This window comes from Meriones unguiculatus, chromosome 6, assembly GCF_030254825.1.
Source record: "Meriones unguiculatus strain TT.TT164.6M chromosome 6, Bangor_MerUng_6.1, whole genome shotgun sequence".
NCBI classification, from domain to species: domain Eukaryota; kingdom Metazoa; phylum Chordata; class Mammalia; order Rodentia; family Muridae; genus Meriones; species Meriones unguiculatus.
The window spans coordinates 124980742-125008588 of NC_083354.1; the positions used below are offsets into that span (position 1 = coordinate 124980742).

General features: G+C 40.5%; 1 protein-coding gene across 1 annotated transcript in view; it reads right to left on the reverse strand.

Annotated features, from left to right (window-relative positions):
* The window catches only part of Ints8 (integrator complex subunit 8), a 49276-nt gene that overhangs the window by 4942 nt on the left and 16487 nt on the right, over nucleotides 1–27847 (reverse strand). Inside the window, exons 10-23 of the mRNA XM_021657613.2 lie at nucleotides 27067–27208; nucleotides 24209–24279; nucleotides 22675–22850; nucleotides 20971–21104; nucleotides 18988–19098; nucleotides 17189–17390; nucleotides 15198–15319; nucleotides 10559–10743; nucleotides 8511–8544; nucleotides 7476–7532; nucleotides 7319–7380; nucleotides 4698–4816; nucleotides 2168–2271; nucleotides 668–718 (exon numbers count right to left, since the gene is read on the reverse strand). Of these exons, the coding sequence (XP_021513288.1) occupies nucleotides 668–718; nucleotides 2168–2271; nucleotides 4698–4816; nucleotides 7319–7380; nucleotides 7476–7532; nucleotides 8511–8544; nucleotides 10559–10743; nucleotides 15198–15319; nucleotides 17189–17390; nucleotides 18988–19098; nucleotides 20971–21104; nucleotides 22675–22850; nucleotides 24209–24279; nucleotides 27067–27208 (1570 nt within the window). The remainder of the gene's footprint in view (nucleotides 1–667; nucleotides 719–2167; nucleotides 2272–4697; nucleotides 4817–7318; nucleotides 7381–7475; nucleotides 7533–8510; nucleotides 8545–10558; nucleotides 10744–15197; nucleotides 15320–17188; nucleotides 17391–18987; nucleotides 19099–20970; nucleotides 21105–22674; nucleotides 22851–24208; nucleotides 24280–27066; nucleotides 27209–27847) is intronic.

Genomic DNA, 27847 nt, shown 5'->3' on the forward strand with positions numbered 1-27847 from the left:
CCATTGAGCCTCTGATAAAAATTAGACCATACTTTCTGTCTCTCCAGATTTGCCTATTCTGAGCATTTCTTACAAATGGAAGCAAACCATATATAACCTTGTCTTTCACATAGTTTTTTTAGTTAATTCAAGCTGTAGTACACATATGTAACACATTCTTTTATCTAGCTGCAGGATTCTGAGGTATAGATACATCACATTTTACTTAACCATTCATTAGTTAATGGACACTAGGATTTTTTTTTCTTTCCTATTTTTGGCTCTCTAGTGAACACTGCTGTATAACCTTTTCTAATTCTGAAGTATTTAAGTAGAAATGGAACTGCCAAACCATTTGCCAAAGCTGCACCTTTTCCTATTCCTGCAGCATGAGGAATTTTTCTAATTTTTTCACAACCATACCTGATTTGTACTTCCCCAATGATTAGTATACATATGTCATTATAAATGTAAGAAAGCATAAAGTGTTTCTTTTCCAGTTAAGTTCAATGGTCAATGTTTACTAATTCCTTACCTGCATCTAGTCCAGTTCTATAAATTACTAAGAAACTTAAACATGAAAATTACAGCCATTCTAATACAAAATAAAAGCTACTTCCAATATAAATTAACATATAAGCCCTAACACACAATAATATAAGCCAGTACCACAGTATCACAAACTAACCTGTGTGTGACAATTCAGCAAAGAACAGCACTTTATCATTCGTTTTATCACCTACAAAAAGACAACAATTATTTTCAAAAACTAGCTACCATTGACTATAATAAATGTACCACTCTGGTATAGGATCTCAACAGAAGAAAGACAGGAAGGACGAGGGAAGAGAGCAACTATGTGGGAACTCAGGGCTTCCCAATCAATTTTGCTAATTTAAAAGTGCTACTAAAAAATCTTTAAATCTTACTTAAAAACTTGTTAAGTGCTAAAAGTTTTCATTTGTTACATTATACTAGTAGTCTAAATCAGAGTTAATAGCAATGTACATTAAAAGAGCCAAGCATAATCTGGCATTAGGCAGAGAGGGGGAAAAAGTATGTCAATGGTTTATAGCCAGCAAGAATGAATGTATCTAGAGACCTAATGGCCAGCATAAGGAAGAGCAATGTTGTCTTGGGGGGCTGGGGAAATAGCTCAGCAGTACAGTTCTTGAGTAGCACACAAAGCTCTGAGTGAGATTGCAACATCCCACGGTACTGCAATGTGCACATAAAAAAAACAACTGTTAAGAGTGGATTTTAAGAGCCAGGCATTGTGGTGCACACTACTAATCCCAGCACTCAAGAGGCAGAGACAAGCAGATCTCTAGGTTCAAGGACAGCCTGGTCTACATAGTGAATTTCAGGACAACCAGGGCTATGTAGAAAAACCCTGTCTCAAAATCAAACAACAATGAAAAGTGAACTTTAGGGAGTATATACTGGCCTCAGACTTGTAGTGATATAGTAATCCTCTTGCCTCAGCCTTCCAAATGCTAGGATCGTAAGTAAGTACGTATCACAAGAGCCGATTCCTGGTTTCAGGTATTATTACAGAAAAGGGTAACTATGGAAAGCAATGCACTATACGATAGTATCACTTTTTAGGTTTATTAAAACATGTTTTATACCTTAAATATACACAGAAGGGGGGTTAGGCAACAGAATCTATATAATTTGAGAGCTAAGTGGATTTTCTAACAGGGTTAGTTAAATGAGGAAAAGAACCAACCATGGTACTCAGGATTGGGGCTTAGTGACTGACAGTGTTTTGTATTTTGGAGGACTTTGTGGAAAGGCAGGTTAGTTTATTAGGAGTGAACATGGCAAAGTAAGACACTGAAATCAGCTCTGAACAGGCTGACTCTGAGAGATTCTGGGGGCGAGGGTGGGAGTACCAAAGTTAGCAGCAAACATTATAGACACAAGCTGGCATGGTAGCACATGCTTATAAAGCTAGTACTGGGGAAGCCAAAGGAGGTGGATCACTAGGAGTTCAAAGCTAACATGGGCTACATATCAAGACTGTCCCCAAAAGGCCAAAAACAAACAAATGGAGAGCTACCTGGTCTACAGCCATCAACCTATTACACCACAGCTAAAGATATCGCTAAGTTCTGCCCTAGGGGGCTCATGAGGAAAACATGAAGGTAGGCAAGAAGGGAAGGAAGCCCACAAAACAACTTACTTGGTCTGTATATACATCAGGGGGCACAGCCTTATTAAAGAAGTCAGAGCACACAGCTCCTGCCTGGAGATAATAGTGAAGAGCTGCTGAATGCTGATTTGTTGCTGAAGTAGAGAACAGGGGTAAAGAGTTACTTGCCATTAAAATACAAGAGCTGCAACAGATTCAAACAATAAGTTAAAGAGAAAAAGCAGCAGTAGCGGCGCTGCCGCCACGCCTAACCACCTGAGTTTGATCTTTAGGATCCACATGGTAAAAGGAAAGAAATGACCCACGTTGTCTTCTGAACTCCACATGTATGCCATGTGCATGTGCAGACTCACACAGACAAATGTAATTTTTAAAAAGGGTAAAACTCTGTATATTTATTTGGCTGAGCAGTGATAAAACTCTGTATTCAGGATAACACTGTGAACAAATGATTTCATTAAAAAAAAAAATTGAAGTGATACAATAAATTCTTTACTTCCTAAAACTGACAAGCCAAAATCTAGCTCAGATTTCTCATTAAATTTATAGAATAAGATTTATTACATGCAGACTTTTATTTTCCATATATCCAGACTAGAAATGTGTCCTAATTTTTAAAGGTGTGCAGTCAGACATTCAGATTTGGCAATTCTTTTGGAAAACATGGTGAAAATAAGTGTTAAAAACCAACAATTAGCAGGCAGTGGTGGCGCACGTCTTTAATCCCAGCACTCAGGAGGCAGAGCCTTGTAGATCTTTGCGTCTGAGGCCAGCATGGCCTGCTGAGTTTCAGAACTACACAGAGAAACCCGTCTCTAACCCTTCCCAAAAGAACTGCAGCAGTCAGTGGGCTGTGGCGGTGCACACCTCTACCCTCTAACCCCAGCACTTAGAAGTACAGGCAGGGATATGAGTGTAAGTCATCCTCAGCTAGGTCATAGATCCAGGGTCAGAAGGCGTGTAACAAACGGCCCTATCTCAACACTTGCACACACACACACACCCCTGCAATGTTATTGCATATATGAAAGCTCATTTTATCTTTTGAATCTGTAAATTTTGAAATTCCTATTTTAAAAACACTGATCCCCAAAATGATGACAGTCAGAAATTTTATCTGTATAGTAATACGAATCCTGAAAACTCCATACAACTTGGAAAATCTTATGACATAGAATTATTTATGGGGACGGTAGAAATTAATTTCCAAGAATACAGATTTTAGAATTACTGTATTCTTGGAAATTAGAATTACGTATGTATGTATTCTTGGAAATTAGAATTACATATGTATCTGTGTGTGTGAGAGAGAGCACGTGCACACTCGCATGTTCTCCCGAGTTCTAAGACAGGGTCTCATCACGTAGCCTTGGCTGGCCTTGATATTACTAGGTATCTTGAGCTTACAGCAATCTCCCTAAGTCACTCTCCCAAGTGCTGAGATTATAAAAATAAGAAAGCACACATAATTAGAATTTTTACATTTACTTAACTTACTCTCTTATTTATTTATATGCTTGTTTGTTTGAAGTGTGCTGTCTATGCATACCGTGGTACACAGATGAGGGTCAAAGAACAACGCTGGTTAAGAATACATACTGCTCTTCCAGAGGATCTGACTTCCATTCCAACCTCCAAGTCAGGAGGCTGGTTCATAATTCCTTTAACCTCAGCTCCACAGGATCCAAGGCATCCAATACCTCTACCCTCCAGAAGTATCCCCACACATAAACAGTCACATAACAGACACCCATGATTAAAAGTGAAATAAATCTTAATATATGTATTTAATCAACCTCAGGAAAAAACAAAATAAATCAGAAAACCCCAAATACCCACTACTCAAAGGCAGGGGTGCTAGAAGGATGGCTCAGCAGTTAAGACTGCTTGCTGTTCTTCCAAAGAACCCCAAGTCAGAAGGCTCACACTGTCCCTAAGTCCAGCTCCAGGGAATCGGATGCCCTCTTCTGACCTCCTAGGCATCACACATGAACGTACAAAGACACATACAAAAACAAAAGGTTAAAAAAAAAATTAAAGATATATTTTTATCTTATATTTTTTAATTATTTATTTGAGTTTTAGAATTTCAGTTTTCTGTAAGGAGGAGGTTGCAAGGGCAGAAGACAAATATGAAGGTTTGGGGAGATGAGTGAAATTGGGGTGCATGATGTGAAATTCACAAAGAATCAATAAAAGTTTTAAAAAGATATAAAATTAAAAATATCTAAACCAGCTGGGCGTGGTGGCACAAGCCTTTAATCTAGCTCTCAGGAGGCAGAGGCAGGTGGATCTCTGTGAGTTCGAGGCCAGCCTGGTCTACAAAGCGAATCCAGGACAGCCAGGGCCACACAGAGAAACTCTGTCTCGAAAAATTGATCAATTAATTTTTAAAAATACAAAAATAGCATAAATAAAACAATTTATTTTATTCTCTTAATTTATCTCAAAAATTTAATAAAGTAAAATTCAGCTATCATAATAAAATGTGTAATATAAATTACTTTCACCTCTTAAGAGTGCTACACAAATAAAACAAAGCAATGGATATCTTACTTACCAAAATAAATATCCGCTTGAATAATTAACCAAGCATGGTTGTTTGGGTTTATACTGAGTGTATATCGAACCAGCTCTTTCACGGTGATTGCTACAGCTTCAAAATCCACTGACTGGAGGCTGGAAGAAAACGTTACACATTAATCTCTATTTTCAAAGTCTGTTTCAAATTCCATAAACGCACTTATTAAAAAGTAAGTCACAACCAAAGTCTCAACAGCCACACTATGATACATACAACCTTTTACCTCTGCTCTTACATAGAGAAACAACAAAATCCTGTTTTCTAGAAGCCACAACAAACTAAAGGCTCAAATACTAACAATACTCCTATGAGACCTTAAAACTACCAGGACTTTTCACATTCGGGTGGCCCAGATTCGATGTTTCATTGGCCTGATGAGGTCACAGGTTAGGGGTAGCAAGCATGCCACTTCATTGCTTTATACAGGTTACAAAAGCAGTAGGGGAAAGGGCCAAATGATCTCACTTGGAGTCAACATGGAAGCCTGAACTTACTAAACCAGAAAAGTCAGGCCAGCACCCAAGAAAACTGAGCTGATAGCTCCTCTTTCCTAGAAAGCAAAAGCTTAGTAAAAGGAACCTAGGCCTCAATTCAGAAGCACACGCTCATGTTATGGACACTTACAATGGAACACTGTCAGCCTAAGAGGTTAGATTTTTATCATGACCCACAATAGTACCCAATACAACAAGGAAGAAACTGCAGTATTATTAGCAAACAACCAGTTCTGTTTTTACAGCTAAAGCAGTTACACTGCCATGTTATTCTACTGGCGCTATAAAACATTACCAGGTCAAACAGTCCTGTCTACATAGCAACCAGTAGTAAAGTAGTAACAGTTAAATCCGGTGCTGTCCACACTGTTCTTGGAATGTCATCTTAGAAATCCATACAAATTCTTGATCAGGAGAAATGTGTTTTCTGGTCATTTTTTTTCCGAGTCAACTTACATTAAAGTATTGCTATCACAAAAGACAGCAATCAAACCTGCACTAACTTATTAAACTCTCCCGTGTCAAGGGTAAATACTATTTTTATACCCCATTTTAGAGATTACGAATGTAGCAAGAAAGCAAGTGACTGAGGTCACATGCCTAAGTGCACATAGTAAAATTCACCCAATGAGCCATATTTGCTTCTTATGAACATAAACTGGAAATCAACGTGATAGTCTAAACGTAACCCAAAGAGGTGATAGCGGTAACAAATTCAATCACGAAGACAGCAGTTAAAAACACAAAAGTAGGGGCTGGGAATACAGCTCAGTCTCAGGGTGTCTGTCTAGCACTGGCCCTGAGCTCTGTTCTCCGCATCAGTGAGTAAGGAAGCAGGACACAAAACCGTTTCTGCCTGATTCTTGGAATGCTATGGCATATAGCAAATTGTGTATGGCGTCAGAAACGCGCACAGGACAATCTGCAGTCTGGGTGCACGGGCTCCTTTGGAAAACAGTGGACAGTAGGTCACTGATGCACTCCAACTCTCCAAAATCCTGTATGTGCCGTGGCTGCTCTCCTCCCTCCTACTTTTGTATTTTTTGGGGGAAGGGGGAATCTTACTTTGTAGCCGAAATTGGCCTGAAGCTCAATGATCCTCCTACCTCAGCCTGCTGAGTGCTGGGATTATAGGCATGCACCACTGTTAGAATACGGCTCAACGGAAGTTTCTGAGTGCTTGTTGGAAAACTCCCAAGACACCAAGACAAGGTGTGACGTTGTGACCTCAGGTTCTTCAAAAAACATGATACTGTTCACCGATTATGCTTTTGTGCCCCTTCCAGGTTTAAGTGGACAGGAGTGAGCTTATTTCAGACCATTCATTACAACAGCTACTGTGATCTGTTTATATGCCTCTATGGAAAGACACGCTCTTGCCATTTGTCTACTACATGAAGCTTACCCCTGTGATTACTCAGGTAACTCTTTTCAACCAACAAAGTATAAACTGTCTGATGTTCTAAATAAAGCTGGCTACTGCAGGAGACTTCATTCCTCCTCATTTATCAGCTCCCTTCTCCCAGGTCCCACAGCCTCTAGATCAGGAAACATCACCAGACATGCTGTTTCGAATCTCTGTTTTCCAATCTCTAAAATAGCTGTATTCATTATACTAGCTTTTAACCTAGCATTTCTTTTTCAAAGATGTCACTAAGTTTGATAAAATAAAGTTGGGACCTGTCCTTCAAAGCACACAGTAAACTTAGGAGGGATGACAGAAATTGGGAAAAGAAACTTTGGGCCATAAAACTGGCATGATACTATGCACCTGTAATCCTGGCACTGGGGAGACTGAGAGTTCAAGACCAGCCTAGACTACAAAAAGAGACTCCACGTAAAGAAAGGAAGGTGAATGGATGGGTTGGTCCTACAATAACTCAAACATTTTGGCATACTGATAAAAATCACAGCAGTACAAGAGTTCTACAGGGATTATAAAACACAATCACTTTTATCATTATTAGGAAGACAACAACAGTAGCTGAAAAACATAAGATGTCTGTAGAATCCTACACAGTTGTGGCCTTTAATTATCTCGGTATCTATATCAAACAGGATGATTTCTAAAAACATAATTTAATGTAAGTATATACTACTTACTTAGGAATGGAAGATGGCCAAATAGAAATGTGTTCAGCTGTGATATCATTCACAATGTCCTCCTTTTAGAAAGAAAAATGTGCTTTTTTTATTTTTAAGCAGTTGTGATTTAAAGAAAAATTTCACATAAATTGAAATGAAATTATAAAATACTGACCCGAACATTGTGAAGCTTCACAAAGAGTGATAAAATAATAGTCAAAACCAGTGGCTCCTATGAGAAGAAAATACAAGAAATCTTTAAAAGTGTATTTGTGCACATGTGTCCTGTCAATCTCAGAGAACCACAGATTTTCTTTCCCCTTCCTTCCTTCCTTCCTTCCTTCCTTCCTTCCTTCCTTCCTTCCTTCCTTCCTTCCTCCCTCCCTCCCTCCCTCCCTTTTTCCCTCCCTCCCTCCTTCCTTCCTATCTATTTTCCCTTTTGGTTTTTTGAAACAGGGTTTCTCCTTGTAGCTCTGGTTTCTGTCATAGTTCTCAGGTAGAATTCAGAGATCCACCTGCCTTTACTTCCCTTAAAGGCATGTGCCGCTACGGTCAAATGCCAAGTATTTTCTTTAAAGAGACCTTTTTGAGAATTTGGCATCTATACTAGAACACATTAAATTTCAGTTTCAGGTCCACAATAAAATCACATCTCATACATTAAAATCATCACATTTATATCCCTAGCTCATAAATCACTATTACATCATTTTGTTGTTGTTTTCTTTATCATGTTTTTGGGAGAGCAATGCTACGGAATCAAACCCACACCACAGCCCCATGCCTGCCCCAAGCCAATGTGCAGCCACTAAGTACCCATCATCACCTTTTATGTGATTTTTTTTTTTAATATCTTTCCAACCAGAACTTCTAGCTACTTCTAAAGGGTTGGCTTTATTTTTTGTATATAGCTTTTTGAGACAAGGTCTCCTTAACCCAGGCTGACCTCAAACTTGAAATCCTCCCATCTCAGCTTCCCAAGTGCTTGGATTACAAGTGTCCACCACCACACTTTGCCAAAGACTTTCGTTGTTTAAAAAGAGCGCAATATATTTATTAAAACCAGTAAGTACAAAATTCATCTCTTGATTCAGATTATTTCATGCTCAATAAAGAACACTACAAATGCATACATATTTGTGATTAAACCAGCATTTGAAATGTTTGGTCCTTTACAAAACTCAATAATTACATAAAAAAAAAAACTTACCCGCAATTTTTTGATAAAAGAAAGTAGTTCACTCCTACAAAAAAAAAGATTGTATATATACTTAATATCAGACATTAAAATACGATAAAGAATACAAATAATATGATGCTGTATCTCCTCTTAATTTCACAGTTAAAAAAATATAAGTGTCTAGCCCAGTGGTGGTGGCACATGTGTTTATTCCCAGGACTTGGGAGGTAGAGGCAGACAGATCTCTGAGTTCAAGGCCAGCTTGCTCTATTACAGTGAAAGTTTGGGGTTCTATTATGTGTCTTTGTTTTGGTCCCAAATGTGGGATGTGGAAATGTTTTTAGTTCATCCTCAGTTGAAAACAAACTTGTGAGAAGGCATATGGTCTTGGTCAGCTGAGAACATGCACGAGGGCTCCTGATGTTCTGATAGAAGATGTCTCGTGCAAGGAGCGTGGTTTTTGCCAGCTGGAAAAACAGCCTTGTGGGGACTCGGAGAATACAAATAGAAGCCCAAGGAAAGAGAGAATGCTTTTGCATTGCTTCACTGGTCTTCCATTTTTCTACACTTCACTTCTCAGAGAGAAAAGCTCCAGAGAACTCGTGGCTCTTTAGCTGAGTCTTGGCGCTTTCACTGACTCGTGGCGATTCTGCTGTTTCTGCTGAATTCATTCGTGTTGCTCTTTGGTGTTTGTTATTTGATTGGACTGTTGGTATCCAGACAACGAAGAGTAAAATTCCCCAGAGAACTACGTCTAAAAAGGTCCACAACCCCCTTTTCCTAATAACCTTCTTTCTCCCCTGCTTCTGGACAGTGGGTTGGAAGAGAGGTAAAAGCATTTAAGAACCCTAAAGTAGGTTTTTGAAAAATCTAAGCCTAGAGTCTACAGTGAATTCCATGATAGCCAGGGCTACAAGGAGAAACTCTGTTTTGAAAAAAAATCAACAACAGGGCTGGAGAGCTGGCTCAGTGGTTAAGAGCACTGCCTGCTCTTCCAAAAGACCACAGTTCACTTCCCAGCACCCACATGGCAGGTCACAGCTGTCCGTAACATCAATTCCAAGGGATGTGACACCTTCACACGAATGGCACATAAAATAAACATTTTTTAAATTATTAAAAAAGAAAGCAAAAAATAAATAAAATATAAAAAGAAAGAAGTATACCCGCTGTCATACTAGCCTAATAACACTTCTCTATTTTAATCACATAAATTCTTCAATACTATGCAACTGTAGACATTACTGACTTTGAATGCACAGTGATTAAGGTAAATTGCTGAGCTGGTAAGTTGGCTCTGTGGGTAAGGTGGATCTGTTAAGCTAGATCCTTGGAACATACTTGAGAAAACAGGAGCGAGCCAAGTTAACTGGTTTTCCTCTAACCTCCACGCACATGCAATAAGCCTCTTACCCAACAAAGCAAAGAAATAATAACTAATTCATTAACTTGCTGATAGACAGACTTCTTAAACAAAAAGGTATTTCTAGGAGGGCCAGGCAGAGAGGAACACCAGAGAAGAGCACCTTAGAATTCTTTTGATTTCGTTTGTTCATTGAACACACATCCACATATGCCGCATGGTTTGGCCACTGAGGTCAGGAGACAACCTCCAGGAATTAGTTCTTCCAGCAGGTCAGTGAGATTGAACTTGAGATGTCAGACTTGGTTGGCAGCAAATGTCTTTACCCTCCGAGCCACTTCACCAACCCAGAAATTTTTTTTTCTTCCTTTTTGGTTTTTGAGAAAGGGTCTTACTATGTAGCCCTGGCTGTCCTGGAACTCACTATGTAGACCAGGCTGGCCTCAAACAGAGATCTGTCTACTTCTGCCTCCCAAGTCCTGGGACTAAAAAGTGTATACTACTGTGCTGATCTCCAGCATCTTAAAATTTTTGTTTTGTTTTGTGGTATGCAGAAATGACCCCACAGTCTTGTGAACATTAGGCACCACTTTCCCATTGAGCTACACCTAAGATTATTTATCTTTACAAACCTACAGGAGACAGGTGTTCTTGAAAAAACAAACAGGCAAAGTAAACTAACGCAAATGCAAAAATAACACCGAGAGAAACATACCGATACATTATACCTAGTGTGGACTCCCTCTGCTTTATTAAACTAACTCTGCCATCATTTCCTCGCTTGTGCTGGCTAGACACACTGCAGATCTGAACAACAACTTCCCAAAGGTCTTTAGCAGTCCGTCTACTCTCTTTAGGACCTGGAAGTTCTTTGCAGGTGGCTGCTAAAAGGTGTCCAAGCTGTAATGTAAAAAAGAAGCAAAAATATATAAAAGAGAATCTAATTTACATGACAGTCTTATAATAAGGGCACACTGGAGGGAAGACAAGTACCTACCCAGACATTCAACCATTTATATTCAGTATTTAATACAATGTGTGAGAACTCTCCTTCTACCATATGGGTTCTAGGGATCAAATTCAGGTTGTCAGACTTGGTGGAAAGCACTTTATATGCTGAGCCACCTCACCAGCCTACAGATGGTGGATGATCTAATTAAAGTTAACGCAAAGCCCTAAAATACAGGACCAACTTTAGAATAAAGAATAAAACTGAAGTCAAAAGGGAGAGAAAAGATGGGCCTCATACAGGGAGAACCCAAGTTCAAGTCAAATTTAGGGCCAATGACATAGCCCAGTGGGCAAAAGTACCATGTAAGTCTGACTATACCTGACAACCTGAGTATGAGTCCTAAAACCCATGTTCAAAAAAACAAGAACAAATAGCTGAGTGTGATACACCTATAATTTCAGCATTCCTACTGCAGGATGGGAGGCAGGGGCAGAAGAACAGCCCCCCCCTCCCCGAAGCTCCTCAGCCAGCTAGCCAGGGAGTACAGCAAGGCAGAACAAGAGGCCCCTTCATACCCACCTAACTAGACCCAGAAAGTTTTTAAATGGAGTCCCTACTATTTTAGGTTACTTCTTTCAGGGGGGGAGAGGGGGGAAAGCAGAATTATGACCAACAAAAACTGTTGTTTTGAGCTGGAGAGATGGCTCAGAGGTTAAGAGCACCATCTGCTCTTCCAAAGGTCCTGAGTTCAATTCCCAGAAACTACATGGTGGCTCACAACCATCCATGAGATCTGGTGCCCTCTTCTGGAGTGTAGGTGTACATGCAGGTAGAACACTGTATACATAATAAATAAATTTTTAAAAACAAAACAAACAAAAAAAATGGTGTCTTCCTGTACCTTTTGTTATAAAATTTTTCTAACAGAAAAATCTGAATAGTTTAACAAATACCTGATACTCCATAAATGCACTGCAGTATTTGCTCTTGGTTATGGTTTTCTTATAGCAACACAAAAGAAACTAATACACCGTGTATCATATGCTTAATTGAAGGTCACTGAATTTACTAAACAAGGAAATTTAATTAAATGTAAGACCTTGGAGTAGTGATTATGTCTTAAGTTCCAGCACTTAGGAGAGGCTAAGGCAGGAGGGGCTCAAGTCTGAGGCTAGCCTGCACTATATGTCAAGTTTGAGGCCACACATTACAACTTATCTCAAGAGGGAAAACTTTTCCCCAAAAAAAATCTTAAGCATCTCAAGTCAACTGAACTTTCCAAAAGTTGAGCACCTGTGCAGAAAACATAGAGCACAAGATATAAAATTAACTGTGTTCAAGAACTCACTATCTCATAAGGAAGACAGACTATCATACAGCATAAACAAAAGTGTCAACACTATGCCAAAAGCAGCCTGACCACAAAGCTAGCAAGGGGAGAAAGTGATTCATCCACTTGGAAAGAAAGAAAATATAAAAACACGTAAGTCAAGTGGACAGGGACATTCCAACAGGAAAGTAGACAGCATCTACGAAGTGCAGAAGCATGAAGAGCATCATGGGAGCACTGTGAGCTGCTAGCAGAGGCGGCAGCAAAGAGCTGCAGTGGGACATGGACCTGCCAAGAAGCACTCACACCTTAAAAGGCCTTGTAGGTCGGATTGAGACTATCAAGTGTGAGGCCAAGCATGGTGGCGCATGGCTTCAATTCCAGCCAGCACTCAGGAGACAGAGGCAGGAAAATCTCTGAAAAAAAAAAATCTCGTGGGAGGCTAGATAGATGGGTCAGCCTTAGGAGCACAGGCTGCTCTTCCAGAGGATCCAAGGTCAATTCTCAGCTCCCACACAGTGGGTCACAACCATCTGTAATTCAAGTTCCAGGAGATCCCAGAACCTCTTCTTGACTTTAAGAACGTTAGACATGTAAGAGGCGCACAGACATGTATATAAGCAAATACCCATACACATAAAATGTTTTTTAAAACTAAAAAAAAAAAATGCGAGTTGTTATTTACAAGATCCATACTACGGGCACTAACCACTCCTCCTCCTCACTAACAGTATAATCAAAGTGTCAGTAAACCCTGTGCCTGTAAGCCCCGTGCTGTCAGAAGGTCTCCCCTTCTGATCCAAGGACTAGATGCTTTGTATCATTTCCAAGGAGACTCTCTCAGTCATCCACTGAAGTGCCCTCTTCCCTCTGACTGTATGTGAGCGGTGTACAGTGTTAAAGGTAGGCATGCGCTTTGCCCTCAGCCCCTCGTCCACTCACACTCTCAGGGGTGCTCCTCTTTCTTAACAGATGAATTTTATTTAAAACAGAATGGGGAGGCTGCAGAAGATGCAGACATATCTACCTTAGCACTTGGTGGGAAACTGAGGAAGAATAGTCATGAGTTCCAGGGCAGGCAGACTTACATACTGAGCTACGTCACAAGCATGTGTAACAGAGAACATAAACAGGATTAAAGTCACTTAACTTCCTACTCCTCAGAGACAGAGAATCTCTCTCCGTCCTTCTACATTTTTACATACACATATCCCACAACAAATTCGAAGTTAAGAAACTGCTCTGAACCGTATTTTCAAAGTACATGTTTTAAAAATATTTCATTTATTTTATGGCACTGGTGTTTTGCCTGCATGTATGTCCATGTGAGGGTGTCAGATTCCCTCACACTGAAGTTACAGAGAGTTGTGAGCTGCCATGTGGGTACTGGGATTTGAACCCAGGTCCTCTGGGAGAGTTGCTAGTGCTTTTAACCAGTGAGCCATCTCTCCAGCCCCTCAAGTACAGCTCTTCCTCTGTACCTCTGCTTCTTTTTTAATATCATCAAAAGAGGAAGGGACCAACTGTGGAAGGAGGAATTCATAATCCTAGTCACCAGGTGTCTTGATTAGTTACCTTCTAGCAAGATTTTTAAAGGCTGTATCAAGGGACTACAGAAGGCAATGAGAAAACTTGTCCTAAACTTAAGCAATCTGTAACACAACTCCTGCCCTTACACATCAGATGCCAAAAACATTACAGAAGCCGTATGCCTGCCTGTCTCTCATGCTACATGACCCCAAAGACTTACTGCCAGAAGCCAAGAGAGGAACTAGCATACTGTCTTAACAATTAACTGAAGACTTCATTTCTTAACAGAAGCAAAAATAATCTTCAACAAAAATAGTTCTGAGATTTTATTAAAGGTCATGGGGAGATTGTTGGACATAATTAGGTAAGTACCCTGGATATCAGAACTCATATTCCAGAAAATTCACTGAACAGAGAACAAATACACGAAATCCCAAAGAAAAGGCAATTTAAGTATACCATTACAATCATGGACTATAAAGGAGAAAGAAAACTAAAGATCAGTAGGTTTCAAAGGGTTGAACTCAAATGAGCTCAAGGGCAAGCTTGACTAGCACCTGGGAAGCAAAGGCAGGGCGACCAGAAGTTCAAGATCATCCTGGCTATACAGCAAAACTGAGACTAGCTGGGCAACTGTTCTATGCAAAAATGGGGAGAAGCCATGTTTTCCACCAGTTCAAGAACTCAAAGCAAGACATGATAGCAAACTCCTTGTTGGCATGTTCTTCTGAAATGTATACACCTTACCCTTGTTCATTTAAATGCTGATTCCCTCCCCCTCTGGTTTCAATCTGGATATTGCATTGTGATACTTATTCTAAGCATCCTGTTTCAGCTGTGTGTAAACAGGCCAAAATAAAACAACTAGCCACAATGTTGTGCAAAGGGAGGAGCCAGAGGGCAGGAATGAGTGGGAGGAGAAAAGGGGAGAGGAGAAGGGAGCTGGAGGAGAGATCTTGGAGGACGTGGAGCATGAACCAGACCTAAGATTTCACAAAAAGCAAGTGTAATGTGGGAAATCTAAATGTTAGGCAGCTCTGAGGGCTTGGAGGTTTAGGAGGGAGTAGCTATTGGCCCAGCACTATGTTCTAGGTTAACTAAATACACCCAGTCTCTGTGTGGTGATTTGGGTATACAGCTATTTAGGACTAACAGCAACATTACCAGAAGATATATCAATAGTAATTAATCACCTCTTACAACAACTCCTGCTCCCTTACAGCACGTTTGCTGAACCACATAATGTGCGTGTATGTTCACAGGAGGTATGAGGAAACAGCACAGGACAAAGTCAAGTGGTGTGTACTCTAACACTCTAGGCTGATGGAACTACCTCAGTCTCATCCATGCTAGGAAAAAGCTCTAGAAACTAAGCTACAGCTCAAAACCATGTACTTCACTACAAACTGACAAGTGCTGGCCCTGACACGTAGAGATCAGATAAATTTCAAAGTAGAAACCAGTGGGCACAATCACATACAAAGTTCTAATATCGTACAATAGCAGCATTCTGACCATCACTGTAGATTGAATGTTAATTACCTTTACATATGGATTACTCTGAAGTAGAAATGAAGGAGCTTGCAGAGTCAGATACTCATTTTCTCTCCAATTTAGCATAAAAGCAACACATTCTTCAGCTACAACTTGACGAAGAGGAATATCTAAAAAGCAAGGAAAGAAACAGTTGGAAATGCCAAGTGTGGGACAAAGGTCTATAAATCTCAACACGCAGGGAAGTAAAAGAACCAGCAGTTCAACGTCATCCTAGGCTACATAAGTGCAAATGCAATCTGGGCCTTTTCTATGAATAAGTGAAAGACTGAATAAATAAATGTACTAGAAATAATTTAAAACACAAAATAGTAAAGGAAAAAAAGTCACCAAAGCTTGTTTTAATCACTGTTTCCTTTTAAATAAATACACCAAAGCATGTTGTAAATTTCTGCAGCTCAAAGCAGTAACCAGATTTTGACATATTTTAAGAGTAAGAAATGTTCCCTGAGACACAATGTCAAGACTGTGCCATGGAGGGACCAGCAAATTTGGTGCCTGAGGCCAGACCGTTCCCACTGGATCTCCTGGCACTACAGTTACAGATTATTCTCAGTCCTCATATGTGTGCTGGGAACTGAATCCAGATTCTCTATGGGAGTAGCCAGTGAGTTGGGTGCAGTAGCACATGCCTATAATCCCAGCACTTGGGGAGGCAAAGGCAGGGGGATCTCTGTGAGTTCAAGGCCAAACTGGTCTACAAAGCAAATCCAGGACAGCCAAGGCTACACAGAGAAACCCTTTCTTAAAAAACAACAACCAAACCAAACCAACAGCTCCCCCCACAAAAAAAAATAAAATAAAATAAAAACCACAAAAAAAAAAAAAAGGGTATCCAGGGCTCTTAACTGCTGAGCTATTTTTAGCCCCTTTCAACTTTATTCATTCATTCTTTCTTTCATTTTAAGGCAGGGTCTTTCACTGAATCTGCAAGGGCACCCCTACACATGTGCATACACTAGACAAATGTTTTATTTTTTAAGAAAAACACTTTTCCCCTCACATCCTGACCCACAGAGTCAGGAAGCCTACCACAAACTCCAGCTCTTACCAAGCACTGATTCGATATATTATATTCAATTATCTAAGTACATAAGTATGGCTTGGACAAAGAAAGCAACTGTACCTATGGGAAGAAAATACTCATTTCCTTGTTTCTCTCGAAAGCACCTGAAATAATGTAAAACTTTCCTCTCGTTCTGAACAGTAGTAATGGCACAAGCTACAGGACCAGTGGTCGGACAGTTAGTAAAGGAGTTCACGCCACTGCTTCTGAGGGAAAAGGAAAAGTGACCATGTGACTTCCACACCAGAGCAGTAACGTAAGGCCTGGCTGCAGCTACTAAGTGCTTGCTTGCTATGTGCGAGGCCCGAGGTGCCACCTCAGTACCACCCCAGCAAACACGCTAACAAAGAGCACTGCTGCATGAAAGCTGAAAGATACCAACACACACTGCTGTAATGTACTTTAAAAGACCACACATTCCGATCTGACATGAAGAAACTTATTGCAGAGATGGGCAGACACAGAGAGACAAGAAACTAAGAAACCACTTTACCAAAAAACCATCCATGTTTAACATGTTGCTTTACATGATATGATCACTTACAGAGGCAGATAGTGAATATTTGTCCTGAAGTGAGTTCCCTTCAAACAGTTTGAGTACATTTTATTGCCATAGTGAAAAGATAGGCTTTTAATCAGTACAGGTAAGGACTGTCCCCACAATGTTCAGAGGGCATGGCCTGAGTCACTATATTTCAGATTTTAAGTCACCTAGTTTGCATTGCTATTATGAAAATCCTAGAGATTAAAGTTTTTCCTCTGTCACCCATGTTCTCAAGTCACCTCCAAACCCAAATTGTTCAGGATAGAAATTTTCCTATGGAGGAAAAGTCAAGTAACCAGGTCCCAGCCCCCCCCCACACACATAAATACGGATTGAACTTTTGCCTTTGGCTTTGTGAACTAGTCTTACCAGGAAGCCTCATTTCCAGATATCCTCGCACCCGACTGATAAGGTCAGAAGGAGGTCTCTCTCCTGACTGTCCCACTCCAGCTTCGTGGGTGTGAATATCCAAAAGTAGCATCTCGTTCAGCATAACCTGACGGAGTTTCGGTGAGAACTCTGTTACCAACTCCAAGCAAGCTGTAAACAGCTGTTTTGCATGAGGAAAGTCCTATAAAAGAGGAGGAGGATAGATGGAGTCTGTCCTCAGAGCCAGAATAAGGTGTATCTTCACAGGGACTGGCAAGAGTGTAAGTGAAATGGTCAACCTTATCTAGGCTGAGGCGAAACTACCTTTTTCTTTCCTGTTAGTTTATTACAATAAATGCCTATAAATGCTACTAAACAAGTTTCACACCGATTATACAAAGACTCTGACATTACACAAAGACAAGGAACATTCTCCACCTAAGATACTCAGAATTCAACCAGACCCTGAAACAGGTTTCACATTCCACATACCATTCTACATACATTAATAACTGGCTAATTAATCAAACAAATTAGTGTCCTTTCCTACCCAACCATCCACCCACTCATCACCTCTCAGCATTCCATTCTCACTCTGTAGACCAGGCTGGCCTAGAACTCAAGAGATCAGCCTGCCTTTACTTCCCGAGTGCTGGCATTAAACACATGCTCTACCACCACTTGGAGACTTACTATCTTGTGCATGAGTGTTTTGCTTGTCCATATGAGCACTAGGTGTGTTCATGAAGTGGGCACTAGACTCATGGAGCTGAATTTAGAATGTTTGTAAGGTAACCTGGATGCTATTACAAGAGTGGCAATTGCTTTGAACTGATGAGACATTTTTTCTGGACCTGCTATCTTTTCCTGTTTTCTGTCCATACTTAGCACATCATTCTTGGACCTGATAGTGCTCTGCTCCAGGATCCCATTCAGTATGTTAAAACCAGGAAACAAGGGATGGAGAAAGAGCTTTTAGCAGATAAGGGTACATACAGTTCTCAGAGAGGACCCAAGCTCAGGTTAAAGCACTCATGTCTGCTAATTCCCAACCTCCTGTAACTCTCAATTCAGGGGATCTGATGCCTCTGGCACCCGAGGGCAACTGTACACACGTGCTTACACGGATATATAATTAGAATAAAAATATTTTTCAGGGTGCTGGAGAAATGGCTCAGAGGATAAGAGCACTGATTGCTCTTCCCAAAGGTCCTGAGTTCAATTCCCAGCAACCACATGGTGGCTCACACCCATCTAAACATGAAATCTGGTTCCCTCTTCTGGCGTGCAGGTGTACATGCCAACACACATTGCATAAGTAATAAATAAATCTTAAAAAAAAATATTTTTCATAATCAGGAAACAACCACTTTTGACTCCTTTCTCTTGAGGTTATTAAAGCAGGACTTTCTGCTCTGACTAAAGTGTGAGATGTGTGCACATCTGTGTGTGGGGGCACACAGCTGTGTGTGGCGCACATGCCATGGTGTGTATGGATGTCAAGAGGACAACTTCAGGTTGGTCTTCATCTTCTACTTTGTGTGAGACAACATCTCTCTGTCCATCTTGTGTACACCGAGCTGGCTGGCCCGAGAATTCTTGAGCTTCTTTTGTCTCTGCCTTCCAACTCATCCTAGGAGTGTCAGGATTACAGGCTCCTGCCACCATGTCTGACTGTGAATGAGTTCTGGTTTTGAAGTCAGGTTCTCATGCCCACACCAAGCCCTCTGCCCACTGAGCAATCCCGCCCAGCCTGTGAAGCAGCTGTGAACAAGTGATTCATGCACATTTTCACTCACCTTAACAGCACTGCAGTGTAAACCTTTGGCCATGAGAATGTAAACTAAATCTCTTGTTAAATTGTCCTTAATTCCTAGGATAACACCACTATACACAGAAGGTACTTCCCACTAAAAAATAGAAATAAATAAAATTCATAAGTACACACAGAGAGAAAGGCAAACCTAGGTGAGAATCTCGCAATGATCTTCAATTGCATTTTAAAAACAGTATTAAAAAACAAATAATTTTTTGAACAGAAAGGAAAATGACAAGAAAATGTTAATCCAAGTAAACAGCTTCACTGTAAAGAGCACCAGTGAAAGGACTAAAATTTCTGAAGAATGATGTACAGTCAAAACAAACAGTACCAAGAGTAGCAAGATACATGCTAAGAATGCACAAGGCTACCCTGACAGTTTGACACAGGAGAACACATACGAAATGGCAAAAACTCCACAAAAAAGAAGAACTCTAACTCAGGTAATTCTCACAATACTAAGAGATATGTACAAATCATTTTACAAATGATAAAACTGAGGCCCACGGAAGTGACATATCAAAATAAATACAGCCAATAAGTATAGAAAGAAGCAGGAAAGCCATCACCGTAGCACACACCTTTAATCCCAGCATTTCGGAGACAAAGGCAAGGCAGATCTCTGTAAATTTGAGGCCAGCCTAGTCTAGAATGAGCTCAAAGACAGCCAAGGTTTTACTTTTTAAAACTGTTTTGAAATCTAAAGCTCACACTTTGGAATCAACTTATTGAAACTTCTTTATATGACTTTTTTTTTTCTTTTTTCCATTAAAACTTTAGTGCATTAGTGGCTGAAGACATACTTAGCAGTTAAAAGAGCACTGGCTACTCTTCCAGAGGTCTTGAGTTCAATTCCCAGCAACCATATGGTGGCCCAAAACCATCTGTAATCCTTGTAATTTGATTTCCTTATCTGAGGGGCATGAAAAGATTAGTCATATACATAAAATAAATAAATATATATATAAAAAAAACCTTTCATGATTGAAAATAATTTTTTTCTTTTCTTTGTTTCTTTTTTTTTTTTTTGGTTTTTTGAGACAGGGTTTCTCTGTGTAGCCCTGGCTGTCCGGAAACTTACTTTGTAGACCAGGCTGGCCTCAAACTCAAAGAGATTGGCATACCTCTGCCTCCTGAGCGCTGGGAGTAAAGGTGTGCGGCACCATACCTGACAGAAAGTAAAACCACTAAACAAGCCATCAAATAAGTCAAAATCCCAGCATGTTGGGGATGGAGTCACAGAACCCCAGCCCTAGCTGAGGAACTATTGGGAGTGAAAGGCTGCTGGCTTTGGGAGTCAGCTTTTCTCAAGCCCATCCCCCAGTGGACTGCCCCTTATCCGCATAGATACGGGCACAGTACTAACTGGTTCAAGAAGCCAGAAAAAGAAAAACTAAAGTAAGACACGAACTTGGGAGGGAGTCAGAGGTGAAGGTCTGGGAAGAGCGGGAGAGGAGTGGGAGTAAGTATCATCAAAATACACTGTACACATGCATGAGATTCTCAAAGAAAAAACACTCAAAAAACAGAAATACAAAGGTCTGAGGTGAAGCTCAGTGGTCTAGTACTTGCCTGGCATTAGGGAAGCCAGGGGTTCAATTTCAGAACCAGAAACAAAAGGAAAACAACAAAAGCCTTGAACCCTATTAGGTGAACATGGTATAAATAGTTTACCTATTTACCTATGTTTACAGCTGTGTTTAAAATGCATGGAGGTGCTTTGACAACAAATGAAATACAAACTCACTGCTCACATTACTGGGTATTTTTTGTTGGTTTTCCTTTTTTCTTTCCATCATCAATGTTAAAGGTACAATTGCAGTCATGTGAAAGTCCTAAAACTATTAAAGGGGTCTTATTATTTATATATATAAAAAAAAAAAAAGCCAGAGGTTGGTTAGTGTTTCTCATAGATTACAGTATAAAACAAAGAAAGGCACACCTATTCTTAACAGTTTCTTACCTTGTTGGACACCGTCCAGAACTGTCGCTCTGAAGTCATACCATGTAATTCAATTAAAATCTGTCTAATCCGCCAGGGATCCACTGACAGGATAAGCTGATGCTCCAACTGGCCAATGTTGACACTTGCTGAGGCTAGGGAAGAGAATTCTTATTTCAGCTAATGATAAAACTCAAAGTTAAACATAAAATTTTAAGTATGATACAACTAAGAGAAATGGCATATGTTTAGTGTCTTAGGTTAAAAGTAGAAGCCATTAGCCATTGTGGTGGTACACATCTGAAAACCAGGTGCTTGGGGAGGCAGAGTGGTGGATCACTGTAAGTTCAAGGCCAGCCAAGGCTACACAGAGAAGCCCTGTCTCAAAAAAGAAAAATAAAATAAAACAAATAAGGTAGAAACCATTTAGAGAATGGAATTATTTTATGTAACTCAAATTATGTACTAACTTGATTCCCACATGGAAAACCTACCATGTATGTAATTAGTAAAGTGAATACATCTAAAAACATAAATAAATAAATACTAAAAATGTAACAGTCAAATTAACTGGCTCAGACAGGCGTGGTGGCACACACCTTTAAGCACAGCACTCAGAAGGCAGCCAGGCAGATCTCTGCAGCCTGGTCTACAAAGCAAGTCCAGGACAGCCGTGGCTGTTACATAGAGAAACCCTGTCTTGAAAAACAAACAACCAAACCAAACCAAACCAAACCAAACCAAACCAAATCCTGGCTTAGAATTTATAGACCATATTAAAAAAAGAAAAAAAAAAAAAAACTAATATAAATGATTCTCCCTTTGTGAACAGTGTTAATAAAAGTGCATATGCAATAAATCTTTATTAGCAAATACTAAAAAAGTATGTGTGAGAAATTTGGTTTTAGCTTATTTTTACATTGTGTCTCTGTGTGTTTGTGCACCTACATGTGGAGTCAAGCAGCCTGCAAGAGCTGACTCTCTCCTGCCACCACGTAGGTTCCAGAAACTGAGCTGGGGTCAGTAAGCCTGGCAGAGATGCCATCCTAACAGGGGAAAGAGAAAGAAAAGGAAAGGATTCCCACCCACCCCCAAAACCAAAAAGACCAATAAAACTCTGATTGCAGCTATGCTATCAAGCCTTCAATAAAACATATCTGGCAATTTTAAGTGTTAATACTGCTTTTTATACTGAACATTCAGACAGTTTAAATCCAGTGAGAATTAAGACAGCTAAAATTTTTCTTTTACTCACCAAGTAAAGGACTCACAACCTGTGTGGTTTTAAGGCTAATGTTTCTTATTAATAATAGAACTATATTTTACATTCATATTGATAATGTCAAAAATGGGAGAAAAATCAAGTAAGATAAAAATGGCAATGTTCTCAAAGTTAGCTGCTTAGCTAGTGGTTAGTAACACAGCAGAAATTAGCTGACCGCCACAATTACTTCTGGCCCCCACCCTTTACCAGTCTCCTCTCCGTTCATACGTTCTCCCTCAAGAACACATCAGCACCATGTTATCTGAGTCTACTCCCCAGCTAAGCTTTTTTAGGAGTCATACCTATATGTCCATCAGCTCAGCTGAGCACCAAAAACTGCTCACACAGAGGTCTGGCCAGAGAAGACAGCTTACATTTCTATTAATTACCCAAAACACTACCAGTTAGAACACAAAGAAATCTTAGGTAGACAAAATGTGAGCTAGCAGAATAGAGCTAACCTGGGATATCATAAAATGAAGTCACAGGTTTAATGCACAGATTTACTCTCGGGGATCTCTTTCTCATTTGATCAATAAGCAGCTTTCGTTCTTCATCTTTCAATAATGTAATGAAAAGCTCATGTGAAGAAATCATGAAGACGTACTGCAGATCTTCCAACCCCAGACACACATTCCTAGAGATAAATTTTATGAAACAAGAAGTGTAAATTTTTGTTTGGGAAAAACATTCACATCAATCAATCATTAGTCATAAGCTGCATTTTAAAAATGATCTTTTTATGTATTTTATGTATATGAATGCTTTGTCTTAATACAAGCTGGAAGAGGGAATCAGATCCCATTATAGATGGTTGTGAGCCATCATGTGATTGGTTGCTTAGAATTGAACTCAGGATCTTTGGAAGAGCAGCCAGTGCTCTTAACTGCTTAGCCATCTCTCCAGCTCCCACAAGCCACTTTTTCTTTTTCTCCTTTTTTTTTTTTTGGGGGGGGGGGGTGTTGAGACAAGGTTTTTCTGTGAGGCCTTGGCTGTCCTGGACTTTGTAGACCAGGTTGGCCTGAATCACAGAGTTGCACCTGCCTCTGCTTCCCAAGTGCTGGGATTACAGGCATGTTCAACCTCGCCTAGCTATGCTTTCGGTTCTTAAGGACCCCAGTTCAGTTCCCAGAACCCATGTCAGGCAGCTTACAACCACCTATAACTCCATCTCCAGAGATCCAAAAGCCTCTTCCTGCCTGTTCCTACCCATGAGCATACATACACACATACACATACACTTGAGTATATATCTTAAAGCTACATATTACTAGACAAATTTCAATTTAACTGACTGCTCAAATATAACTTACTGACTAGTTATATATAGACACAACTAGTAACAGACAGGTTTCAAGCTTGGCGTGGTGGTACACACCTATAATCTCACCATTTGGAAAACAAAGGAAGGAGAATTGATGGTTCGGGGCCAACTGGAGTTATGTGGTGAGCCCCAGTTTCAAATAAATAAATGCTGTGGGTGTAGCCCATCAGCAGAGTGCGTGCCCAGCAGATGCAAATCCTGGGCTTGATTGCAAGCATCACACCCTAATGCGCACACACACACACACACACACACGCACACGCACACTTCTCAGCAAGGCATGATGATGGTGAGACACACAGTCAACCCCAGCAGTCAGGACTCTCAAGTAACAAAATTATGAGTTTCAGGATAACTAGGTATTCACGGCAAAAAATAAAAGCTGGAGTGGTGGGGCGAGAGAGGTGCAGGGAGGGCAAGAGCTCAAGAAGGGTAAAGCACTTGCTGCTAAGCTGAGTTTAATGTCCAGGGCCCAAATGATAGAAGGAAAGAACAGGACCCTTTAGCTTGTCCACTGACCTCTACACACACCCTGGCACACGCTCATACACAGACAGACACAGACACACATGTACATGTAAAACAAATGTCTTTAAAAAAAAGGAAAAAAAACCACAACACTTTTCTCATGAAACTAAGTTCCAAGTTTAAAACAAAAGAAAAGTACTTACTTAAGAAAAGCAGCCATGTTTCCTTTCAAAGAATCTGAAGCTTTTTCTATGTTTATTGATCTTGAACAAACCTAGAAATTTGAGTAATTTTCATTTGAATATAGATCTCAGCTTAAAATTTTGAGATTTACCAATAACTCAAGTTTTGGGTTTTCTGTTTTTTGTTTTTTTTTTTAAAGACAGGGTTTCTCTCTATAGCCTTTGCTGTCCTGGACATGCTCTGTGGACCAGGTTGGCCTCAAGCTCAAAGAGATCCACCTGCCTCTGCCTTCTGAGTGCTGAGATCAAAGGAGTACACCGCCAAGACCAGCAGTTGTCACTGTCTTAATTGTAAAATGTGCACATTTGTCTTTTCATTCTTTTTTTTTTGGGGGGGGGGGTCACATATATTCTAATTTGTCATGTAGCTGGCGATTATCTTGAGCTTCTCATTCTATATTTGATAGGAATGAACCCAGGGCTTCTGTGCATGATAGGCATGCATTCTACCAACTGGGCCACATCTTCAGTCAATAAGGAAAACTTTTAAGAGCTTAGCAATGATGCTGGATACAAAATGTAGAGAGTTCATTATGCCTATAATCAATGCATCAAGTCCATACTAAAACAAAAAACAAAAAACAAGTAAAGCCAAGCAAGGTGGCACATGCCTGTGATCCCAGCACTTGGAAGACTGAGGCAATAAGATATCAAATTCCATGGCTAGCCTAGGCTAAGCAGCCAGCTTGTATCTCAAAAGAAAACAATTAAAACATGAAAGCTGGAAGACCCTAGGAAAGAGGCTGAAACCTCACTCAGAAGGACAAACAAGATAGACATCAGAAGTAGAGAGAAGACAAGGAACAGGACAGGAGCCTTCACAGGGAAAGACTCTACCCACCAGCGTATTGAAAGAGATACTGAGACTCATAGCAAATTTTGGGCAGAGTGCAGGGAACCTTATGGAAGAAGGGAGAGATAGAAAGACCTGGAAGGAACAGGAACTCCACAAGGAGAGCAACAGAGGCAGAAAACCTGGGACCAGGGGATCCTGCAAAGACTGATACTCCAACCAAGAACCATGCATGGAAAGGACCTAGAACCCCTGCTCAGAGGAAGCCAAAAAGCTGCTCAGCTTCCAAGTGGGCTTACTAGTAAGGGAATCATGGGCTGTCTCTGACATGAACTTGGTGACTGGCTGTCTGTTCTCCTCTCCCTGTGGGGAGCAGCCTTGCCACAGAGGAAGACAATGCAGCCAGTCCTGATGAGACCTGACAAGCTAGGGTCAGACAGAGGGAAGGAGGACCTCCCCTATCAGGGGACTAGGGAAAGGGCATAGGGGGAGAAGAGGGGAGGTGGGTGGGACTAGGAGGAGACTCTGAGGATCCTAAGGACAGAATTCAGATTCCAGCACTCATGTAATAAGCTCAGTGTCCCTGCAGTTTCTTGGAACTCAGCCCCAAGAGAGCAGAGACAGGAGATCCTGGGTACTACTGGATTCCGACAAAGTGGAAAAAATACAAGCTCCAGGATCAGCCACGACACCTGGCTCAAAAGATTAGCTTACCACCAGCTCTGCCTCTGAGCTCATAAACGTGCATACGCTCACTAAGATACCTAAATAAATAAAAGTGACTCTTAAGGTCTGGCAAAATGGCCCAACAGGTAAGGGAGCTTACCAAAGCATGATCATCTTTGAGTTCCAACTCCTGCAAGTTGTCCTCAGACCACTACATGTGGTATAATACGCACTGCATGTATGTATAATATATATGATAAACAAATACATAAATGTTAAAAAATTAATAATTTTTTTTAAAAATTAAGAGTTAGGAGCTGAAGCACAGTGGCACACACCTTTAATCCTAGCACCTAGGAGGCAGAGGCAAGCAGATCTTTGTGGGTTCGGGACCAGCCTGCCTACATATGTAGGTAGTTCCAGGACAGCCAGGACTATGTAGTGACTCTGTCTCAAAAAACCAAAAAAAAAAAAAAAAACCTGGGGACTGGAGACAAAGTTCAGGAGTTATAAGAACACTTACTGCTCTTGCAGAAAACCTGGGTTCACTTCCCAGCACCACAACAGATGACTCACAGCTCCACAATTCCAGAGGATCTGACACCTTCTGGCCTTAGTGGGCTCCTGCACACACAGAAACTAAATACTCTTAGGCCAAGTGTGGTGGTGTAGGCCTGTAGTCTTACCACTTGGCAAGCACAGGAAAGTGGATCTCTGTAAATCTGAGGCCAGCCTGGTCTACACAGCAGGACTCTGTCTCAATGATAAATAGATTTTTGTCTTAAAAAAAAGAAGGAAAAAAGAAAAAGCAGAGCATTAGGGTTCAGCCCTAACTGTAATAGAGGAGAAAAGTCAGTGAAAGACCTAGGAGAATGACAGCAGAGAGTACAACAGAAACAAGGCGAAAAACGCTGCTCAAGGACAAAGCAGAACAGAGTATGATGGCACATGCCTACCATACCACCAGGAAGCTGGCCAGAAGAACAGAGAACTTGAGGCCTGGGCTACAAAGCAAGATAATGACAGAAGAGGAGGAGGGAGAAGAGGATGGAGGAAAAGAGAAGAGGGGTAGGAGGACAGAGAGAAGGAAGAGAAGGGGAAGAGGAAGAATGATGAGGGAGGAAGGAAAGGATAGGGAATAAGTTTGAAAGGGAGAGGAAAGGGAGGAGAAAGGGCAAGAGAGGAAGGAGGAGAGAGAGGAAGAAGAGGAGGGAAAAAAAGAGAAGGGGAGGAGGAGAGGCAGCTTGCTGAGTTTGCTAATGCCGTCAACTGTCAGGCACAGAAAATAAAAGGTAGAACAGAGGCCCTGGACAACCAGTGGGAAACAGCAATGTTCTATTACCACAGGAAAATGCCTTACCTCAAGGAGAAAATCTATTTTTTCTTTGTTTGGTCTAAGAAACAGTTGGTTAAATTGGACACTAATTGTTCTGCCTTCCAGTATATCACGTACTGTGTTGCAGGCACAAACTTTAAAACAGATTTCATCTAGAGCTTCATTTCTACAGAACACAAAAGCAGAAACATGAATGTTTTTATTATAAAATGTGAATGGAACAGTATTACAAAACAAATTTAAAAAGATAAATCCATTTCTTTTTGAAAGGGAACATTTTATTATGTTCAAGTACACTACTAAATACCATAAACTAACTCAAAATAATGTACAAAAAAAGATAGCTTAATTGTAAAGATTAAGTACAAGAATAGGAGGCTGGAGAGATAGCACAGTGGTTAAGAGCACTGTCTGATCTTCTAAAGGACCCGTGTTCAATTCCCAGCACCCAGATAGCAGCTCACAATTGTATGTATCTGATACCTTCACACTAATGCCCATAAAATAAAATTAAAAATAAATTATATTTTTAAAAGTATAAGAAAAGAATTGTATTCCAAATAACTTTCTCACTGCAAACACTTTTAAAAGCTACTAGGAGAAAAAGCTTGAAAACATCTCCACTGGGGCTCAGTGATGAAAAGCACTGGCTGATATCCAGAGGACATGGGATCGGGAGCACCTCCCAACTGTCTGTTAACTCCAGTTCCAGGGGATCTAACACCCTCTTCTGGCCTCCGAGGACACCACGCTGCACAGGGTACACAGGCAAGCAGGGAAACACTCATATACATACAAATAAGTA